This window comes from Triturus cristatus, chromosome 2_2 (assembly GCF_964204655.1).
Source record: "Triturus cristatus chromosome 2_2, aTriCri1.1, whole genome shotgun sequence".
In the NCBI taxonomy this organism is placed as follows: Eukaryota; Metazoa; Chordata; class Amphibia; order Caudata; family Salamandridae; genus Triturus; species Triturus cristatus.
Genome location: NC_140582.1, coordinates 292,180,530 through 292,203,631, shown reverse-complemented (window position 1 = coordinate 292,203,631; position 23,102 = coordinate 292,180,530). Strand labels below are relative to the sequence as shown.

General features: G+C 45.2%; 1 protein-coding gene across 1 annotated transcript in view; it reads left to right on the top strand.

Annotated features, from left to right (window-relative positions):
• The window catches only part of TEK (TEK receptor tyrosine kinase), a 542,264-nt gene that overhangs the window by 300,003 nt on the left and 219,159 nt on the right, over positions 1 to 23,102 (top strand). Inside the window, exons 11-12 of the mRNA XM_085641331.1 lie at positions 6,234 to 6,374; positions 17,124 to 17,411. Of these exons, the coding sequence (XP_085497457.1) occupies positions 6,234 to 6,374; positions 17,124 to 17,411 (429 nt within the window). The remainder of the gene's footprint in view (positions 1 to 6,233; positions 6,375 to 17,123; positions 17,412 to 23,102) is intronic.

The following is a 23,102-nucleotide window of genomic DNA, read 5'->3' as shown; positions in this document are numbered from 1 at the left end:
AATATTGGCAGTGGATGCTGTTCTAAAATATTATGCGTGACATTAAAAAAAATTTTTTTTATAAAGTCAGATTCATAAGATTTATTAGATTCATCTTCTTGCTCTTTTTTATGCAGTATTTGAATGCTGCCTTAAATGCATACATTGTCTCTTTCTTACTGATTTTAGAATTTACTGTTTTCAGGCCTACTGGTGTTATTTAACGCTTTTGTATTACTCAACACGTTTAATTAATTATTTGGAGGTATGTATTGATAAAATGTTTCTTTTTATATGGATTTCAATAACAAATAAAAAAAGACCCTTACCATCTAGGACCAGCACCATTCAGCATACAAAAAAAAGATATAAACCCATCTGGGGTAGACCACAAAACCAATGTTGCAGCTAATTAAGTGTTGAAATACACTAGTTGGTCTAATATGAATTTGATGCTGCTTCCTGTAGACAGTTTTCCTATTGGTGCCCTTAAAAAAGGCTAGTTATCCTTTATTTGCGGGCACCTATTTCACCTATTGCATTATATGTTTTGTTATTAGTTTGTGTATACTTTGAAATTAATTGTGAGTTACAACAATCTATGGATTGTGAATTATTATTTACGATTCTATGTTATTAAAAAACTCTGAAGAATAATGTCAGTTTAAACTTTGTATATCCCTAGATTTGGCACAGCAATTCCCTTTATCATTGAGTTAAAATTATATTTTCTATTTTAAAAATAAAAATAATCACAGCAGGCGAGTTACCCCACCAGAAGCCGCAAAAAAGTGGGCTTATTCCTCCATTGCATATATCCGTCCTGCTAGAGCTATTTTTCCTTTTGCCAGACAAGTATGTGGCATTGAAAGTTCCCTGGACTAAACTGCACTTGTAATAAGGCGGAAGAGTGATCCCCACATTTAGGGTCGGAATATCTTTTCAGCCAAACTCTAAATAAGGACCTTAGGGGCATATTATCAAGCCAGGCGATACAATTATCGCCGCTTTAGCAGCAGAAAACTGCCGCTAAAACGGCGATAATGGGCTTGATAATATGCTCTATGGAATTCCAATTGAAGCTCAGTTTATATGTGAAGGACAACTAACATGGGCTTCAATTGGAATTCCATAGAGTATATTATCAAGCCAATTATCGCCGTTTTAGCGGCAGTTTTCTGCCGCTAAAGCGGCGATAATTGTATCGCCGGTCTTGATAATATGCCCCTTAGTTAGAAGAGGCTCAGTTATCTCTGTTATAAAGAAAAGCACATTATTTAAGCAAAATTACCTTTAAATTTTATGATATTTTGGCCAGTCTTGTTTGGCCAGTTTACTTCAAACCTTACAGTATATTTCTAAACATGTTCTTGGAAGAGACCCACCAACCCTGCTCAAATTGTTTTCCAATCCCAATTAAGTTTGGTCCTGTGAGTGATAAAGCTGCGTTTTGACACGTTTTACTTTCTTAGTGTCCTTCAAAATGTACCGTTTGCCTATCTAGTAGAGTGCTGATAACCACAATAATAAAATGGTCTTTAAATCCTGTCACGTTTTACCAATATTTCTTTCTCATCGTGTCTTGAAATATACCACGTGGCACTATTGTCGCCAAAACTTCTCAGAGAGAGAACTGCAAATCCTCCAATAAATAGCCCCTAAATTATTCTGATCAAACACACATTCTCCACTGCCATTTAAGAACATTACTTTATCTGGTGAGAAGGCAGTCGTCCGTAAAACTACTACTTTTTGTGAGGAAGTGGGATGGGAGTGGCTCAGTGACCCAGAGGCCTTTACAAGCCCTAATGTTTGGACCACAAAGTGTGTATGATGCCTTAGTTAAGCAACATACACCCACATGCACAAACGCAAGCAAGGCACGACCGCGCATATGCACATACACACACACAGTATTGTTTATATATCACTATGAGGACCGGCCATTGACCGTAATGAAGTGTGTAATTACTATTCAATCTCCACGCGCCGGTCCCCTCAGTGTGGGTTATACATGCACACACACGCAGACACACACACACACATTCTATCCACAGGAGGACTTTTACAAGGATCTCAGCAAACAACAAATCTGCAACAGATGCACAGATAATGTAATGTGTAAATTGTTTCTACATGTGTTGGTATTTATTGGGTGCACTGATATTCAGTGATTAATTATTGAGACAGATTAGAATTCATATTCCTAGGAAGGGCATTATAACAGTTTTCATGCATAGTAATGATTTATGTACTAAAGAAATTAATACATAGAAGAGGTTGGTGTCTAGCCGAATACTTTGCACAATAATGAGATGCTAATACCAGCAAACATTGGGAACAGAAAAGCAATCATTGGCCACCTGACTCTGACTCCCTTCCTTCCCTGAGGTCGCTCCTTCTCCCACATCGAAGCAAAGACCTGGAAAAGCCTCCCCACGCACAGCCGGACCTTCACCTCACTTCTGGATTTCCGAATGGCCCTCAAAACCTGGCTGTTCGAATAAGACTCTGGTACCTGCAAGCGCCTGGATACCCTATAGGGTGATTAGCCACGCTTAATAAATCCTGATTGCTTGATTGAGGCAGTACTGCCAGTCACATATCACAGAACACCGCAGATCAGTTATCATTCATGTTACCTAGGACCCAAGTCATCACCATTTAACATACATTTTAAAGTACAATCTCAAGTTGAAGCATCTGTTTTCAAAAAATTATTTGACGAGAATGTCTCATAAATAGTAATTGAGCAAGGGAGGGTAGAATTAAGTCATTGGCTCGTATCTAATCCCTCTGACTCCACCACTGACAATAACTACCAGTGATTTCCACACCCCCAGACATTATTCGAATCTGTTGCATTAACTATTAGTCAGTGCCCTATTAGTCAGTGCCCTCCCACTTGGATATAATTGCTCAAAACTGACCAGTGTGCTTTCAAATTCTCTAGAGGCACGGGGTTTTAAGGAATACATTCCCAATGAGAAACAGGCTACTGGAATTCCAAGTAAACTTGTAGTAGACATTGAATTGCTGACATCACCTTTGCTTTTCGTCACTTCGGTGATAAATTGTACATGAGAGATATGAATTAATTAATAAATACAACTTATAAAGCGCGAATAGCTACCCAAAAGGGTGTCCCGGTGCTGAGAAGAATTTCGACCTGGAGGTTCCCTACATCCTAATGGTGTTTTTGGAATGGCACATCCACATTTGTTGAGCCTAGACAAAGGCACACACCGAGCAGCTCTCACTTCGGAAACAAGAGTTCCTACGCCACAGTTGTGCCCCACTCTCCTCCGTCTTCGTGTTAATCATGACTATATGAGAACCAGGAAATCAGTGGCATAACAGCAAATTGCACAATGTGAAGAGTGGCCCCTGAGTCCCCTATATTTCACAGATGTTCACTAGCCTTGGGCCGAATGGGGGCCCCCTGAAGGGCTGAGAGGACCCTAAAGGATTGGGGATCCCCGATACCGCATGTCCTGCTGTGGCCTGCTTTACTCCCCTGTAAGAAATGTTTACATTCGTAGCCTTTCTATACAGGGTCGTAACACAATCAATCAATCAATCAGAACATTTGTAAAGTGCACTACTTACCCGTGAGGGTCTCAAGAAGCTGGGGGGGGGGGGTGCTACTACTACTCGAATAGCCAGGTATTGAGGAGTCTTCTGAAGGTTAGCAGGTCCTGGGTCTGCCGTCGGAGGATGGGGAGGGTGTTCCAGGTCTTGGTGGCGAGGTGGAAGAACGATCTGCCACCGGAGGTCGCTCTTCGGATGAGGGGGACTGTGGCAAGGGCGAGGTTGGCGGAGCGGAGCTGGCGGTTGGGGGTGTAGTAGCAGAGTCATCTGTTGAGGTATGCTGGTCCGGTGTTGTGGAGTGCCTTGTGTGAGTGGGTGAGGAGCTTGAAGGTGATCCTCTTGTTGACGGGGAGCCAGTGCAGGTCTCTCAGGTGGGGTTTGATATAGCTGCGGGAAGGAATGTCGAGGATCAGGCATGCAGAGGAGTTTTGAATGCGATGTAGTAATTTCAGGAGTTTTGCCAAGGCTCCTGCGTAGAGGGCGTTTCCGTAGTCCCGCCTGCTGCTGACGAGGGCCTGGGTGACCATTCTTCTTGTTTCGGTGGGGATCTACCAGTAGATCTTGCGGAGCATGCGGAGGGTGTTGAAGCAGGAGGACGAGACGGCTTTGACCTGCTTTGTCATGGAGAGAGTGGAGTCGAGGATGAACCCTAGGTTGCGTGCGTGGTCTGTGGGTGTTGGAGCTGTTCCCAGTGCAGTCGGCCACCTGGAGTCGTCCCAGGCCGTGGGGGTGGAGCCGAGAATGAGGACTTCCGTCTTGTCTGAGTTTAGCTTCAGTGGGCTGTTGTTCATCCACTTGGTGACGGCTTTCATTCCTTCATGGAGGTTGGTTTTGGCGGTGAGGGGTTCCGTGGTGAGGGAGAGCATCAGCTGGGTGTCGTCGGCGTAGGAGATGATGTTGAGGTCATGCAGTCGGGCGACGTGGGCGAGCGGTGCCATGTAGATGTTGAACAATGTTGGGCTGAGGGATGAGCCCTGGGGTACGCCGCAGATGATCTTGGTGGCTTCGGAGCGGAAAGGGGGAGGCAGACGCTCTGGGTTCTGCCGGAGAGGAAGGAGTCCAGAGCCTTGTCTCGGATCCCAGCGTGGAGGCATGTGCGTAGGGTGCAGTGGCAGACAGTATCGAAGGCGGCTGACAGGTCCAGGAGGATGAGGGCCGCGGTTTCTCCGTTGTCCAGCAGGGCCCTGATGTCATCAGTGGCGGCGATGAGGGCAGTTTCGGTGCTGTGGTTGCTGCGGAACCGGGACTGGGATGGGTCCAGGATGCTGTTCTCCTTGAGGTAGTGGGCCAGTTGTCTGTTGGCCGGTCTTCTCGATGACCTTCACCGGGAACGGGAGCAGGGAGATGGGCCGGAAGTTCTTGAGATCCTTGGGGTCAGCCTTGGGTTTTTTGAGTAGGGCGTTGATCTCTGCATGCTTCCAGCTCTCCGGGAAGGTTGATGTCTCAAAGGAGATGTTGATGGCTTTCCGGAGATGGGGTGCAATGGTGGTGCTGGCTTTGTTGAAGATGTGGTGTGGGCATGGGTCTGACGGAGATCCGGAGTTGATGGTGTTCATGGTTTTGATGGTGTCGTTGTCGTTTATGTTAGTCCAGGAGAGCAGGGGGTCGATGTAGATGGTGGCTGTGGGGACGGAGGTCTCAGTGGTTGTCGGGGCGGTCATGATGTTGAAACTGTCGTGGATGTCTGCGATCTTGCAATGGAAGGTGGCAAGGGAGTCGCACAGGTCTTGCGAAGGTGGGATGTCGTTGGTGTTGGAGCTGGGATTGGAGAGTTCCTTCATGATGTTGAAGAGCTCTTTGCTGTTGTGTGCATTGTTGTCTAGGCGGTCTTTGAAGGAGGCTCTTTTGGCGGATCTGATGAGGTGATGGTGTCTGCGGGTGGCGTTCTTGTGGGCTGCGTAGCTGTCCGGTGTCTGTTCACGCTGCCATTTCTTCTCTAGATTACGGCAGGTTTGCTTGGAGGCCTGGAGGTCTTCAGTGAACCAGCTGGCTTTCTTGCTGGTGTGTCTGTTGGAGGGTTTCTTGATCGGGGCGAGGGAGTTGGCGCAGTCGTCCATCCATTGTCTGAGGTTGCGGGCGGTGGTGTCGGGGTCGGTGGGGTCGGCGGGTGGGCTCCGGGCGAGGTTGGTGGTTAGCTGGTCTTCGGTGACTTTGCTCCAGCAGCGGCGGGGGATCTGTTGGGTGCGGTGGTGCGTAGTGGGTTTCCGGAAGGTAAAGTGGATGCAGCGATGGTCGGTCCAGTGGAGTTTGGTGGTGTGGTTGAAGGAGACGTGGGAGCTTGCGGAGAAGATGGGGTCAAGCGTGTGGCCAGCGGAGTGGGTGGTTGTGGTGACGAGTTGTCAGGCCCCCGCATCTCCCGCAGTGCGGGGAGGCAAGCTGCAGGGAGCCCCCAAGCTGCAGGGGGCCCCCTCTGCAAGGTACTCAGCGCTCCGGATCAAATCCGGAGTGACACCCCCTCCGTGCACTTTGCAGGGGGCCCTTAAACCTTCCTTTCACCACTGTTTCTATAGCACCAAGAGGATCTTCGCAATGGTACCTTTGCGCTTTATAAACACAGTGAAATAAAATAATAATAGACCCCTGTAAAACGTTTGAGGAATCCTTTCAAAACTACTAAAACGCCATGTGTAAAAATGTTATCATATCTGTGTTTCCCCTTCCAGTCGGAGTCAAAGAAAAAACTGTGAAACTCGAAGGCCTCATGCCAAGTACAGAGTACTACATCTGTGTACAGCTGAGTCGCACTGGGTATGGCGGGATGGGCCACCCAGGCCCCGAGGCAAGCTTTAAGACGGATGCAATTGGTAAGCATGCCTGTTCTGTTTGGACAAAGAGACACCTCTTAATGTTGATGTTTTTTAACAGCCCAGAAACTGCTACTGCAAGTGAAACCCAAGCTTCTAACCAAATGTTTAATGGTTTTTGAAGTACCTGTTTGTTCTTAGAAGTTTAGGAATGATGGGCATAGTCATTATTTAAATATATGATAATATAGTATTCTTGCCATGTGTTCTTACACACATATGCATGAAAACAAACATCTACGCATGCCTGAACTCCAATTTGCTTGCATGATGAATTCACAAACAGAGGAATGTAACTTTTTTTCCCTCTACTGAAAGGTAGGTAATGCATCAGATCAATTAAATATGTGGGACAACGGACACAATAATTGTGCACTTAATATCAGTTAGGCAGTACAATTGTGGGTGGCAGTTAACATAAGTCTGGTAGATAGCAAGGGGCACAAAAGGGGCCATTCAGATTAATAGTGCAAATTACATAAGGGATAACTACATGCTGCATGTGGTCCTCAAACAGGGTGTGGAACAAATAAATAATTAGCAGGCAGCACAACGGCGAAGGAGGAGACATTTGAAAAGGAAATCAGAGCATGGCAATAAAAAACAAAGGGCCTTATTTACTACAAAACGATGCATAGCGCCGCAAGCTATTTTGCTGCACCAAGCTGCGTCATTTTAAATGCACAGGGATGCGTCGTATTAACAACAGTACGACACATTTGTGTGCTTTCCCTTGCGCTGGCACACAATCACTGCCATGCGCCAGAGCAGGCACCCTTGCGTCATGTTGCAAAGAGTCCTGCGTTGCCGGGATGATTGTATATTGTGCAGAAAGGGACACCTTCCTACACAAAAATAATAATTGATGGCATTTTCCTCTTTCTATGCGTGCTGCAAAATGCATCACACATAGAAAGAGGAAAAAAACAAGGAGAATTAAATGCCGCAATTCTGAAATCAAAAGGACAGTATGTTAATAACAATGAAAGAAGAGTAGCGGGACAATCAATAAGCAGCAACTGGTAACTTGCATAAAAATGATATCAGTGTCACTATGTATCAAGGGAAAGAGAGTTTCAACCATGAAAATTGCATCGTGTATTAGGGATGCCTTAACACAGATTTAAAGCAGAAGTCCTCTGTATGTTTGAGAGTGTAACTTGTCTTCTAGTTAATGGGGTAGGTTGGAGAGAGTTCAGTGCGTAAGACCTCTGGAACGAAAAGTGTAGCCTCTCAGTACAGAGTTGGACAATCTGGGTGAAGTGGTGTGCAATTCAGTTTGTGGAGATAGACCAGAACCAGGGTCAGACTGAGACTGGGACAACAATGTGGCTTGGGCACCTAAATAAAAGTATCCCACATTAGCGAACCAGACAGCTACAAAAACGAGGCCCAGATTTACAAATCAGGGCAGTTTTGGATGGACGATTGCATGCTTTTGTGTTTGCTGTAGGCAAGCCTGTGGTAATATAAGTGTAATCAACAGTAAAAACAGGGCCGCCTGCCCATAGAAACACAAAGCCCACACAATGATCTGCACTGCCTGATTGCCATACAGGCCAGTCCGACCCTGGCCAGAACCATAATGGATCAAGATGGCATATTAAAGACGGCCCACGCTGTGATTACCATGCTACGGTCACATCTGTTTCTTTGCATCTCATTTAGAAGCTAATTGCCTAGCTATATTGATGTCAGCTAGTTATAATCTGGGGCAACATTTGATTGTGCCAGGTAGGCCTCAGGAAAGGGCATTATAACAAACAAAATACAATTCATCATATCATTGGCCATACATTTCAGATGGCATACTTTCAGTAGAAATGCCTGATCTAGAAGCAACTGGAGCACTTATCTAAGGTTCTAAGAGAGAATGGAGTCAAGAAATTGCCTTTATTTCATAAACGTATTTATTCAAGGAAGGCCAATACCACTAAAGATTGGTGTTTGAAATTCATGGAGTGTGCAGGACAGGTTTAAACTTGATTTCAAATGTGTTCTTGCCACTAAGCTGAGTTCTGACATGTTTTACAGAAATTATACAACTAGAAAGTGTGCTTTGTTATTGGTTTAACATCTGATCGTCAAGTGTCATCCACAGTGGTATGGATATAGACAAAACTTTCAGTCCAGGAATATCCGAACGAGGCTTCCCATAAATATTAGTGAACTCGAAATGGGTGATTTGTTAGGGACTTGACGCTCTCAAGAAAATCACACACTATTTCAGTTTGATCCTATCTTAACTGTGGTGCTCTAAAAAACAAGGGGGAAGGTTCACCCAACACCCCCAAAAGCTGATCAAAAAGATCAGAGAACCAAGGGGCATATTATCAAGACAGGCGATAAAATTATCGCCGCTTTAGCGGCAGAAAACTGCAGCTAAAACGGCGATAATGGGCTTGATAATATGCTCTATGCAATTCAAGTTAAAGCCCATGTTAGATGTGAAGGACATCTAACCTGAGCTTCAATTGGAATTCCATAGAGCATATTATCAAGCCCATTATCGCCGTTTTAGCTGCAGTTTTCTGCCGCTAAAGCGGCGATAATTTTATCACCTGTCTTGATATAATGACCCCAACACTCCAGCCTCAAGCACGCTACTCAATAGATGAAAGTACAATAATCGTATGTACATGAACACTATCGATGATTTTATGTTTCTCGGCCTGCTGACCTCTTCTTTGTTTTTAGCCAGCCAACATGTGTTTTGTCATACAAGGGCATACCCCATGACTTCCTCTGAGCTGTCCAGCCAAAGGTTTTGGATTTCTCCTGCACTTCCGGTTCTACTACCGACTTGGATAAGATAAAATGTTTTTATTCACGGATGTATCCAAAATCATCCGAATATATTGCATCCACAATTATGTATCACTCCAATATGTGGTCTTCTGTCGAGAGGCTTCTCTTTAGTAAATAGAAATCCTCCCTGCAAAGATGTGGGGGCATATTAACAAGGAACAGGGAAAATTAACGCTAAGGGCGCTTAGCGTTAATTTTTTTAACACCCGCTATCGCTGGATAATATCGCCTGGTTATCGTGTTATTAACAACGCTAACCAACTAGGCGATAAAAATTCCAGTGATAGCGGCATTTTGGGAGGTTATCGCTGGTAATGCAGCGATAAAACTACATGGATAGGGATATCCTTGTTGATAGCCCATGGTGGACTAAGCGACATTTCTCCTATTATTTTGCTCTGGAACGCCCACTTTGCATCTCATTAGAGATACAAAGGGAAGCGTAGTGAAAAAGGGCGCTAACATGCGATTATGCATGTTAGCACCCTGTTGTTGATAGGGCGATATTTTTATCTCCGCTTCTTTGGCTTTTAAAGCCAAAATAGCAGAGATAAAGCCCTTGTTAATATGCCCCGTGGTTTGTTGCCACCTCATGCTCGAGCGAGTACACTCCACTAACAGCAATTACACCAACCTTCCAGGCACCTCCGATCAGCCGTACTCTCACTAGCACATGTACCGCACTTGCACACAACAGAGCAGGAGGCCACGCCTTCTTCTACATCTTCCCCAAAGCATAAAACGACCTCCCACAGTACACCAGAGCCTTCTCATTGCTTCTTGAATTACAGAGTGAACAGGGATTTATCCAGTATTAGGGTATCTTTCATAGATTCACATGCCTGAATCATTCCCCGTCTTCGGAATGGGAGTCACCGGTAAATAACAAAGCAATGTCTTAGAAGACATATACAGCAATAGGCCCAGAGGCCTTAGCTTAGTAAGCTATCCACGTCCTTATGTAAAAAGGACCAGATTTTGGCCAGAGCCAATCAGCTAACACCACCCTCTAGAACCTTCCTGGTAGGAGCTACAGTCCCTCAGATTTTCTACCGCACGTCATGCTAAGGGAGTCTCCACTGAGCTCTGCTCATTACTTTTGGATTTACAGTATTTCTACTCAACTTTTTGAGATCTAAACATGGCTGATACACCAAAGAAAGGTTTGTTCAGACCCTGTGCTTCTTGTGGGAAGAAGAGGCTTCATATCGACGACCAGCATAAAGACTGTTTGTATTGCCTCTATCCCAGCCACAGTTCAAAAGACTGCAAGGTATGTCGGACTTTCTCTTCTAAGACCCTGAAAGACCGAGAAGGGCGCCTTTTAATATGGCTGCAAAGGCTAAAGGACAAGGAAGCTGTTGTGTCCTCTGAGGAAAGTGAGAGTCCCTCTATCTCGTCTCACTCCTCACGTAAAAGACCAAGGGTGTCATCTCCGGGCCCTTCGTCGCAGCCACCTCAAAAGAAGACGCAGAAAAAGTCTTCAGAGGTCCTGGATTTGTCTCCTCCAGGGATTACGTCTCCTAAGGTGGTGCCCCATACCTTCAAAAAGCCAGTTTCCACCTCGTCGACGAAGACCTCGTCGATGGTAGCTTCGACAAGAAAATCTCTGTCGACAGCAATTTCTGTTACCTCGTCGACGGCGACTCTATCGACGGTGGCATCCCATTCTATGTCTTCGACGACGACCACTCCATCGTCGACGGCAGGTAAAACCATCTCGTCGACGCTGGTCATTAAAAAGTCTTCGTCGTCGTCGAGTAAACTGCCGACGGGAGCGTCGATGACGACACTGTCGACGAAAGCTTCCTCGTCGGCGTCGACATCATCGCCGACGTCGACATCATCGTCGACGAGGACACCGTCGACGAAGCATTCAGCGACGAGAACACCATCGACGACGAAGGTACCGTCGACGAGACCGTCGCCGCCATCGTCGCCGCCATCGTCGACAAAGAAGCCATCTTCATTGTCCTCGTCGCTGACGACGACACCGTCGACGACCCCGTCGACGACGTTTATACCTGTAACGCCGACTATGGCTCTACCGTCGACGGGCCCGTCGACGGAAATGAACCCTGATGACCAAAGTACATATGTGCATGTTAAAATAACGAAACGTGCACTGACTCCGGCCCTCACTTCACCCAGTAAGGTCCCCAAATTGCCTCAGACTCACCTTTTTGAAGAGGAGGATTCGGATGACGCCAGTCTCTTTCCTGCGGCGACTAGTCCATCGCAGCTCCACGTGAAATACCAGGATGTCTCTGATTACGAGGACATTACCCAGGAATATCAGGAGATTTCCCCTCAAGAATACATGCCGCCTCCGCCTTCCATGGTGTTTCTACCGGCGTCTTTGGTCACTGACCTTCAATTCTTAATATCGGATTATAAACAGCGGTTTCCGACACAGGCACCTTCACCGATGCCTGCTGGACCTTCCACGCCACGGCCACGACTGCCTCCGTTACTTTTGCAACCAGAGAGGGTTGCATCTCCGCCTCGTCCCACCACGGACGACGAGGATGAGGAGGAACCTGAAGAGGGAGAACTTCAGGACGTCCAGTCTCACCAGGATGAATGGGATGATTACATCCTTCCCTGCCCGGTTTCACCTGCCCCTACCACAGCCGACTCACCGCCAGAGGACATCGGCGGTTTCCATAACATCATTGAAAGAGTGGCCCAGCGCTTCCAGATTCCAATGCCCTCGCACCAACAAGACTGTTTCCTATATGACTTTAAGGAACCTTTCAAAAAGTCTGTTCGGGCAATTCCTATTATTGATTATATTTGGGACCAAGGCATAAAGATTATGCAGAACCCTTCATCGGTCCCGCCGGTTCTACCACGCCTGGACAAAAAATATAAAGCTCCAGACACCGCTCCGGTTTGTCTCACAGGCCATCCAAAGCCGGACTCTGTAATCACTCAGGCTGCACAGAGGAGGTCAAACAACCCAGCTGCTCTGTTGACAGCCCCACCAGATAAAGAGGGAAGACGTCTGGACAACATAGGAAAACGGTTTTCCTCTATGTCGGCCTTAACAGTGCGTGCCTCCAACGCCCTTGCACTGTTGGGAAGATACAACCGTCAAATGTGGGCGGACATTGCACCATACTTGGTGGACTTGCCTGACGAATCAAAAGAGGAGGCAAAGAAGATTCTGTTAGAGGGTGAAAGATCTGCCTCTGAACTTATAGACTGCGCAATGGATATTGTTTCAACCGGCTTTAGACAACTGGCCGGCGCAGCCGTTCTCCGACGCCAGGGTTGGCTCAAGGCAACTTATTTCAGGCCAGAGGTCCAAACTAAGGTGCTGGACATGCCATATGATGGCCAGCTGCTCTTCGGTCCTCATATTGATGAGGCATTGCAGGGTATCAAAAAAGATACGGATACCGCCAGGGCTTTGGGTTCTTTACAGTCTCAGAACTCTTCCTTTCGTGGGTCAAGAGGGAGAGGTCGGACTTCCATCAGAGGAGATTTCCAACAACGTTCCTCTTTCTCCTCCTCCCAACAGTACCGTCCGCAATATCAGCAGCGACAGCAATCTTCTTACCACAAATCTTCCTTTCGTGGCAAAGGAGGAAGACAAAAAGGAGCCGCGCGGCGGCAATGACTTTCAGCTGCAGCCGGTCTCAAGCTTCTCTCCACCCTCCAAGATTGGCGGGAAAATCTCCCACTTTCTCCAAAATTGGCAAAAGATAACGACGGACCGATGGGTCCTCCAATTAGTACAATTCGGCCATTCTTTGGAATTCATACAGATCCCTCCTCAAACTCCTCCCCGCCAAAAAACTCACAAGAACTTACGTCCTTTACTTCTAGAAGTGAAGATTATGCTTCAGAAAGGAGCTATAGAGAGAGTTCCCCCAAGCCGACGAGGAAAAGGATTCTACTCCCACTTCTTTCTCATCCGGAAAAAAGAGAAAAAATGGAGGCCTATATTGAGGAATCTCAACAAATTTCTGAAAAAACAGTTGTTTCGTATGATCACCATTCAGGAGGTTTTACATCTACTCAACGCGAACGACTATATGGTGTCGTTAGACCTTCAAGACGCCTATTTTTATATTCCAATACACCGCAACCACAAGAAATTCCTGCGATTCATGGTGGCGGGCAGGCATTATCAGTTTCGAGTTCTGCCATTTGGACTCAAATCAGCGCCACGCATTTTCACCAAATGTCTAGCACCAGTGGCTGCGCACCTACGCCATTGCCATCACCAAGTCTTCCCATATCTAGACGACTGGCTTATCAAGTCTCCATCTCTAGACGGAGTGACAAGATCTTCCAACGCCTGTCTGACGCTTTTCGAGTCGCTGGGACTAACTCTCAACCATGGCAAGTCTGTCCTGCAGCCATCCCAGGGCATGCACTTTCTGGGAGCTACACTAGACACCATACAGAAGAAGGCATTCCCGTCACAGGAACGCAAAGACAAACTTCGATCTCTGGCGCTCCGGATAATGTCCAGAAAGATGCTGTCAGTGCGTCTTTTCAAGTCCCTGCTCGGGATGATGTCTTCTTGCATCCTATTAATCCTGCATTGCCGTCTTCGGATGCGACCCCTACAGGAAGCACTGTCGGATCAGTGGATCCAGTGTACAGGGTCCTTCGACGACATCATCCAGGTAACCCCGGTGATCAAACAAGCTCTACGATGGTGGGTTTGCTCCCAGAACCTTTCTCAAGGCTTGCCTTTCTTGCTTCCTGCTGCTCCTCATATAATCACCACGGACGCCTCCTTAGAGGGCTGGGGGCCTTCCTCCAAGAACTGCAGATAAGCGGAAAGTGGTCCCTTTCGGAGAGGATGCTTCATATCAACCTTTTAGAGCTTCGAGCAGTCTATCTAGCTCTCGTGGCTTTCCTCCCACGAATCAAAAACTCAGTAGTGCTTGTCCGGACAGACAACACTACGACAATGCATTATCTGAACAAGCAAGGAGGGACTCGCTCGCTGACACTTTCGCACGAGTCGCAAAAAATTTGGAACTGGCTGCTCCGACACAACATCTCCCTTCGAGCAGATTATGTTCCAGGAGTCCACAACATGTTGGCAGATTATCTCAGCAGGAGGCAGGCAGTGTGCCACGAGTGGGAACTGGTTCAACTAGTTCTCAACAACATTTTCGCTCAATGGGGCACCCCTCTGCTTGACCTCTTCGCCACCCAGCACAACGCCAGATGCCAACACTTTGCAAGCTGGCATCCCCAACCAGGATCCCTGGGGAATGCCTTTTCGATAGCATGGTGCAACGTCTTTGTGTACGCCTTTCCGCCGTTTCCCCTGATCCCCAGGGTACTAAGGAAGATGAAAGCGGAACCCTGCACTCTGATATTAATAGCCCCAGCTTGGCCACGCCAACACTGGTTCACGGAGCTTCACCTCCTTTCCCTGGAACCTCCAATCAGATTGAAGCCGTTTCCATCTCTTCTAACGCTCAACAATCAGCAGATTCAACATCCGGATCTGGCATCTCTCAGGTTATCAGCATGGCTCCTGAGTTCAGAGAGCTTCAGGGCTTAGACATTCCTCCAGACTGCAGACAAATTCTAGCTCGAGCTCGAGCAGATAGTACCAACAAGACATACTCGCTCAAATGGAAGAGATTCTGTATCTGGTGTAAAACAAACAGGTTACACCCTCTTTCTTCCACCCCAGAGCAAGTCCTGCCGTACCTCTTACATCTGGCAAAATCTGGCCTGGCTCATGCCTCCATTAAGGTACATCTAGCTGCAATTTCACGCTTCAGGAGATCCTCTTCAGGCCCATCATTATGGTCTCACAGACTCATTAAGCAATTCCTAAAAAGACTGTTTCGAACATTCCCTCCAGTAAAGCCTGCTCCAACGACTTGGCATCTCAACACGGTGCTAGCTCAACTGATGAAACACCCGTTTGAGCCAATCCACAGAGCTGACCTTAAGTTTGTCTCCTGGAAGGTGGCACTTTTGCTGGCCCTTACCTCGGCGAGGCGAGTGGGGGAGCTCCAAGCATTCTCTATCCAAGACCCATTCCTGCAATTCAAACAAGATAGGGTCCTTCTCCGCACCAATCCAGCGTTCATTCCCAAGGTTCCATCTCAATTCCACCTCAATGAACCTGTTGTTCTACGCTCATTCTTCCCGAATCCACAAACAGTGGTGGAAAGAACTCTACATTCCCTAGACATTCAGCGATGTTTAAAATTTTACATTGATAGAACGAAACCATTTCGTAAATCTAATCAGCTCTTCATAGCCTACAGCAGACCTCGAAAAGGGCTACCACTCACAAAACAGAGCATCTCCCGCTGGATTTCTTCAGCCATTTCCTTCTGTCACCAACAGGCAGGACGTCCGCTGAGAACAACGGTCCGTGCCCATTCCACAAGGGCCATGTCTACTTCCATGGCACTGTTTGCTGGGGTACCCATTGTAGACATTTGTAGAGCGGCCACATGGAAGACGCCGCATACATTCACCAAGCATTTCTGCCTGGATACAGACATCATGAAGGATGCGTCAGTGGGTCAAGCGGTACTACGTCATCTTTTTCAATAGAGGTGAGCCCTTTCTTTCATCCCACCATCCTGATTTATGCACATTTCGCACTATAATGTATACCTTGACTGACTCATTGGTTTTCTGTAGTGCTGTTGTTTCTCACAGATAGATGTGTTCATCTAGTGACTGTATAATTTCCATATTTTTCGAAATGTGCTTTTCACTGCTTACTACTCTGATTCAGGCATGTGAATCTATGAAAGATACCCTAATACTGGATAAGGAACACGTTATTTACCTGTAACTGCGGTTATCCAGTATTGGTATCTTTCATAGATTCACATGCAACCCACCCACCTCCCCTGGAGGGGCTCTCTTGGATCTCTCAGTGATACAACTGCTTAGCACTGTGCTTACGAAAATCTGAGGGACTAGAGCTCCTACCAGGAAGGTTCTAGAGGGTGGTGTTAGCTGATTGGCTCTGGCCAAAATCTGGTCCTTTTTACATAAGGACGTGGATAGCTTACTAAGCTAAGGCCTCTGGGGCCTATTGCTGTATATGTCTTTTAAGACATTGCTTTGTTATTTACCGGTGACTCCCATTCTGACGACGGGGAATGATTCAGGCATGTGAATCTATGAAAGATACCAATACTGGATAACCGCAGTTACAGGTAAGTAACGCGTTCCATCCTGGGCAAAAATGCAGAATGATTTAGTGTCTGATATGGTGAACTACCATCCAGCAACAGAACCTACCTTAAAGCTGGACAGATGAATCATAGGTAGTCAGTTACCGGCAAGAGAGAAATAGAAGATGCAATACGCTATGTGCTTGTGGAATTGTCAACCCTGAGTAGCATAAGAAAGGAAACAAAATAATCTGAGGAACATGGCTCAAGCGTGGCAGTGAAAATGTGAACACTGCGTAATATCGTGTTACAGGCATGCCAATTATTAAAATGAGGGGGTGAAGGAAGGGGAGAAAGAGGAAGAATGATTATGACTGAGCAAAAGAGGAGGGCATACAACAGTGTTTGTTTTACTTTAAGAATACTTTGTGGGTGGTTCATGTATTTGATTTATGCTGGAACATCCAACACATTTGGGGTCAAGAATAAATTTGGACCACAGGTTTTTTGTCCCAACCTCTCAATACGTCTTTTAACTATTTCCTAGACTTTTTGCAGGAATGTTAAATATTTTTAAAGTCCTTAAACATTTATGTTTAGGGCTGCAATAGAAAAACAACGGAAATGAAATGTATGATATCATAGTTAATTTTTTGTACAGTATTTACAATACATATCTAAGGTTTGTGATCAGTTTTCAAAGAAATTAACAATATGATCTTCTATATGCTGGAACCCAAGCTACTATTTTGACTAACCCGCAGAGATAATGACCTTTATTTTATATAGTTTTCTCTGATCTTTTTTCAAGGTTTCCCCCCACCAGAAGGTCTCATCTTGATTCCAAAAAGCCAGTCATCTCTGAACTTGACATGGCTGACATCAATGCAGATAAAAGAGCAGTATGTATATGAAGTTGAATACAGGAAAGTTAACTGCATTGATGAGCCTGCATCTATTATGGTAGTAAATCAGACAAAAAATGGAGTCATCCTCGAGAGCCTAGAGCCCAAGCAGCTGTACCAGTGTAGGGTTCGAGTAAACGCTAAGACCCCAGGACAATGGAGTGAAGGTCTGTCTGCATGGACGTACAGCAACAGTAAGTTCTCTGAATTTATCTCATGCATTTTCATAACTCGCTTCGTTCCCATATAATCAATTGTCGTATTCAGATTACTAGCATACAGCTAATGAAAAAGTTACTTACCTTTGGTAACGCATTATCTGGTAGAGACAGAAATCAGTTGCAGAATGCTTGCACAGGCACAAGACTGGATCCAGAAAATATTTCCATAGCACGTCTGCACGTTGGAAGTGGGCGTCGCATGACTTCGTATCGACATCATCCACCTGATGTGACATTGACGGTGCCTATATAACCCCCTCACCGGCACGCCAATGTCAGGTCATTCTCTGGCAATTTTCCACGCTTAAAACATGGAGCCACATAAAGAAACTGCCCTTTGAAACAGTATGCTAAAATAAAAGACATCCTTGTGTCAAATAATCACAGAATTCTTAATTCAGTATGTGAATTTCCATAACGAAATCAAAGACAAAAGAGGACTCAGTTCGTAGAGCGGGAGGATGGAAGGTCGGTAAGGAATCTGCAGCTACATCTAACTAGAACAAAACCGGTCTAAAACCAAAGAAAAAGACCAGACATTCATAATAATGTAGGTAAGCAATAACATGTTCTACAAATTAAAAACATGTGGAAGGAACCACAGATAAGTAAAGTCATAAGATATATAAACAAGCATTGGCATAGTCAATAGGTCTCGCTTTTGGGCCCTTCTAAGTATTTCGTTATGCAGCACAATATTCTTGGTGCAACCACATCAACTGTTGCGTGGCTAAACACTTATAAGGTCCCAAAGACGAGACCTATTGGCTATGCCAATGCTGTGTGTGGTTGTGTGTGTGTGGTTGTGTGTGTGTGGTTGTGTGTATGTGGTTGTGTGTTTGTGGTTGTGTGTGTGTGGTTGTGTGTGTGTGGTTGTGTGTGTGTATGTGTGGTTGTGTGTGTGTGGTTGTGTGTGTGTGGTTGTATGTGTGGGTGTGGTTGTGTGTGTGGGTGTGTGGGTGTGGTTGTATGTGTGGTTGTATGTGTGGTTGTGGTTGTGTGTGGGGTTGTGTGTGTGTGTGTGTGTGGTTGTGTGGGTGGTTGTGTGTGTGGTTGTGTGTGTGTGGTTGTGTGTGTGTGTGGTTGTGTGTGTTGTGTGTGGTTGTGTGTGTGGTTGTGTGTGTGTGTGTGTGGTTGTGTGTGGTTGTGGGTGTGGTTGGGTGTGGTTGTGTGTGGTTGTGGGTGTATGGTTGTTTGTGTGGTTGTGTGTGTGTGGTTGTGTGTGGTTGTGTGTGGTTGGGTGTGAGGTTGAGTGTGGTTGTGTGTGTGTGGTTGTGTGTGTGTGTGGTTGTTTGTGTGGCTGTGGTTGTGTGTGTGAATGGGTGTGGTTGTGTGTGTGTGTGGTTGTGTGTGTGGTTGTGGGTGTGTGATTGTACGTGTGTGTGTGTGGTTGTGTGTGGTTGTGTGTGGGGTTGTGTGTGGTTGTGTGTGTGTGGCTGTGTGTGTGTGGTTGTGTGTGTGTGGTTGTGTGTGTGGTTGTGTGTGGTTGTGTGTGTGTGGTTGTGTGTGTGGTTGTGTGTGTGGTTGTGGTTGTGTGTGTGTGGTTGTGGGTGTGTGTGGTTGTGTGGTTGTGTGTGTGGTTGTGTGTGTGGTTGTGGGTGTGTGTGTGACAGTAATACTAAAAGCATCTCAAAATAAAGGAACACAAACATCGAGTTTGTGGAAAGAGAAAGCACATTGTAAGTCAAACGGGCGCAGCAAAGCATTAACACAACATGTTCTTTGATGTTTGATGTTCTTTGAACGAGAACATCAAAGAGGCGCCGCGAAAGTGATCGCGGGAGAAAGTGAAAGTGATCGCGGGTGCTTACGAGCATGACGAGGTTTGCCGGCCTCTGCTCCTAAGCGCGCGCCCGCGCACATGCACTGTCGCTCTAGGCTGGCTATGGTAGCATTTTTTGAGCCCTCACAAAAAGTCTCGCCAGGCCAGCGCATGCGCTGGGTCAGGCGAGACCTAAAAAACATGGGAATACAATTATCCATGTTAGCATGACAAACTGTGGTAGAAGCCAACTAACAATATGAATAGAAAACAGTTTGCATCCTTAATGGGATCCGAACCCCTGCATGCTCACAACATAAGCACTGCGGAAAGGACCACAGAAAAAAAAGTCATAAAGACATTGAAAGCATGGGGATAACGTTACCCATGACAGTAGGACAATTTTTGCCAAATGATCCTGTACATATAAAGCTATTTGCGTAAACATCTAGACTCGAACTGCGTGTTCGATACATGTGAAACACAGATCAGCAGGTCATGCCATTGAGTAATACCTCTTTGTCATACAGAGTTCTATCCAAGCCAGACCTGCTCTGTAAACACTGAGAAAATTCCATCACCCGAGGAAAAGCATAACGAATGCTCTATTAAAAAGAGTCAAAGACAACAATAGCAACCATTGGCATAGAACCAGTCTTATCCCTAGACACATCAACTAGAGATAATACAAATACCTCTTGGATAACCCCAAGATAAATACTGACATAGGAGTAAAATAAATAACCATCTATGTATTAACAAAAGAAAAAGTATAACACATAGATATAAAATAAAGCTGAGTAATCAGTCAGACGATACTGACATAACAGTATGGAAACCATAGTGGGCATCATACCATGTAGAAAATCAACAGCCATCCAAAACGTCAGCGTAATGCAAATTGCCTGAGACACCACCATTAAGCAATAGTAGTATAAAGTTGAATAAGATAGTAAGTAAAAAAAGGAACCTTGCTAGTCTAGCAAAAACCAAAGCTAGTTCGTGACCATACTATATGAATAGAGACCCATCTACATATGATACCGAAACCGGAAAACTTAAAGGATTCTATAAAAAACAGATTCCAGCTGATTTTATATATCACATCTAAAGACAAAACTCCGTAAAGTGTGAACCTAAACTACAAATAATTACAGTCAGTTGATTGATGAAAAATAGTTGTACCTAGAAGAGCAAAGAGCCTTTAAAATAGTAATAAAAGTCTTTTACAAAAGTAGAAATTATGAGGCACACACCTATTCTCCTCATGTATAAATGTATATGAACATCTTCATAGAGAAGAAAATGTGCACCATTTGAGGGGAATTTCTTTCAGAAAAAAAGGGAATCTTAAGCAATAACGAAAAGTGTCATATAGAATAAACATAGAGGCTACATCTTCCTGGAGACCTAAAACAGCCTGACCCAATCCCAGGAAAACAAAACAATAATTATGAAACAACATTTATAAACCAACAAATGTTTACAGGAGTATCTAGAATAGCCACCTAACTGTAATAGCTATAAGACAGAACCTTAAAAGCAAAAACATATAGGGCCTGATTATAAGCTTGGCGGTCCGTGGACTGCCAAACTCATGGTGGCACGGAAGTGGCGGTCCGGCCACGGGCGAACCGGCGGTCTGACTGTCGCCGTAGTACAGCTTTGATGGTTGGACTGCCATTTTACCGCCGTAACCGCCAGGAAACCACGTTCCCTGGCGTTGGGACGGCCATCAGGGGCTCACAATATGTTGGCGGTGCCACTGTGGTACCGCCATGCATATTACAAGTTTCCCAACTGCCAGCTGTTCTATGGATGTTCCTACTCCATGAAACTGCTGGTGGTCAGGAAACAAAAGCCCCCCTTGCCCCATGCATGTTGGTGTATGTAGGGGGCCACATGTTATGCTCCCCTGCATGCATGCACCCCCAGTTCCAGCACGGCATGAACTTCACAGTCCATGCCGTGCTCGAAAGAGCTGTGGCTGTCCCGTGGTGGTGCAACATTGAGGCTGTCATTTGAGCCTTTATAGTGCACCGCCACGGGACTGGCATGCCGCCCACCCGAACATGATTTCATTCGCAGTCTGGTGGGCTGGCAGCAGTGTTGTTTGGCGATGTGAGAGCAAGGTGATGGCGTGGCGGTCAGCTCCCACACCGCCGAACTCGTAATCGGGCCCATAGTGTCTTAAGGCCTACAAGATGTTAACATCTTGGTCCCCACCTGCTTAATCCAGCAAAAATAAAGAACTTTTACTATCATCATTAAGGAAAATGACCTATTGCTTAGATGTAAAGCAAATACCAGAAGTAGACGTAGAACCCACATATACTAGTAAAGTGGGCTACAAACTACCTTTCTTGAGCACACAAGAAGTATTTTTTTTATCAATAAAACTTAATTCTATTAAAGGACAACAAGAATAACCCAGACATAAAGTATATATATAGATAGCTAGATATAGATATATATAACGTATCTACATATAACTGTTGCATATTAAACAACAGGAATAAGAGGATTATTTTAAATTAAATATCTTACAATATGCGAGCCATAGACAGAGACATCCATGGAGTTTCGATTATCAAATGTCCCTCAAAGGACTACTAAATTTGCTGAATTCATTATATCTTAAGACAGATCAGTTAACACTTGACAGACTGGTAATTCTAATCTCTCCAATGAGGGTCTTTATTTCACAAGCTGAGTGATCCCGGTTCAACGTGTACATATATATCTAACTTCTTACCAAGCATACAAAAGATACTTTACTCGGAGCTTGGAACAAACCATAATGGTTATCAACTCTTGAGCATAAGCTCTTCTTCAGAGTAAAGAAAAAACAGTATGACCTGTGTATAAGGCAACAACCCATTAAGGATCAGAAAAGAAATAAACAGATGCAAAGCTGTCATTGACAGACCTAAAGTAGAAAGTTACCACTTCCGCACCTACCGGTAAATAGTAATAATGAAAACCTATTGTAGGATAGTAGGTAATAACTTCAAAGAATATGACTCCACTTGAAAAGAGTCCTTTAGAGTAACTTCCCACATGATACTCTTCAACATCACAACATTTCGCTCATAAGGGTGATGATGATGATACATGTAAATAACCATAAGTGTATACATATTAACACTTGGATTGCGCACTACACTGTGTGCCATCATAAAGAATATGCCACTTATTCAATCATACAGTAGAAAGATGCAGAATGTGCGCACTCAGTGTTCAACGGGTAGACAGTTAGAAAAATAATTGTTGGTGCAGACGAGTATGTCCCCCCGAGTTGGGAATTCAATTCAAGCAAGGTAGGCATGTTCCTGAGAAGGAAGTGTCACTCGTGTTGCACTCGTTGAGAGAGAATGGAATCTCTTTATCTGTGAAGCTGGTTACACAAGGAAAGGTTGTCCAAGGTCAAATTAATTTATTGAACCAATTTCTTCAACTGATAATATATAATTGTAATAATTCTTTTAAGATCAACTCGTTGTCCGAATGCCCAATGCATTTCGGGCTGTTCAAGCCCTTCATCAGGGGCAACACTCTAGAGGAGAAAAGAGGGCAGGAATCAGTAGCAATATTCAAACATGTGGGTATAAATACTCCAAATAAGTGAGGAAACAAGGCAAAGTGTAGGAAGGTGAAGTCGAGAGGGAAGAAAGGTGATGAAGAAAGTATCCAAGAAACCACGTAAGAGAAGTGCTCACGGTCACTCGTGCAGTGAGTATAAAGTGAACTAGAAATGGATGCGAGGGTAATAATAGTACTCACAGGTGGATACCACATCGGTGCATGGGCTAGAACATAAATTGAAAAAAGGCAAGTCGGTGAGTCAAGAAACGTGATTACCGACGAAGCGTTGAGGAGTGACTACTGGCGTGCTCTAGTTA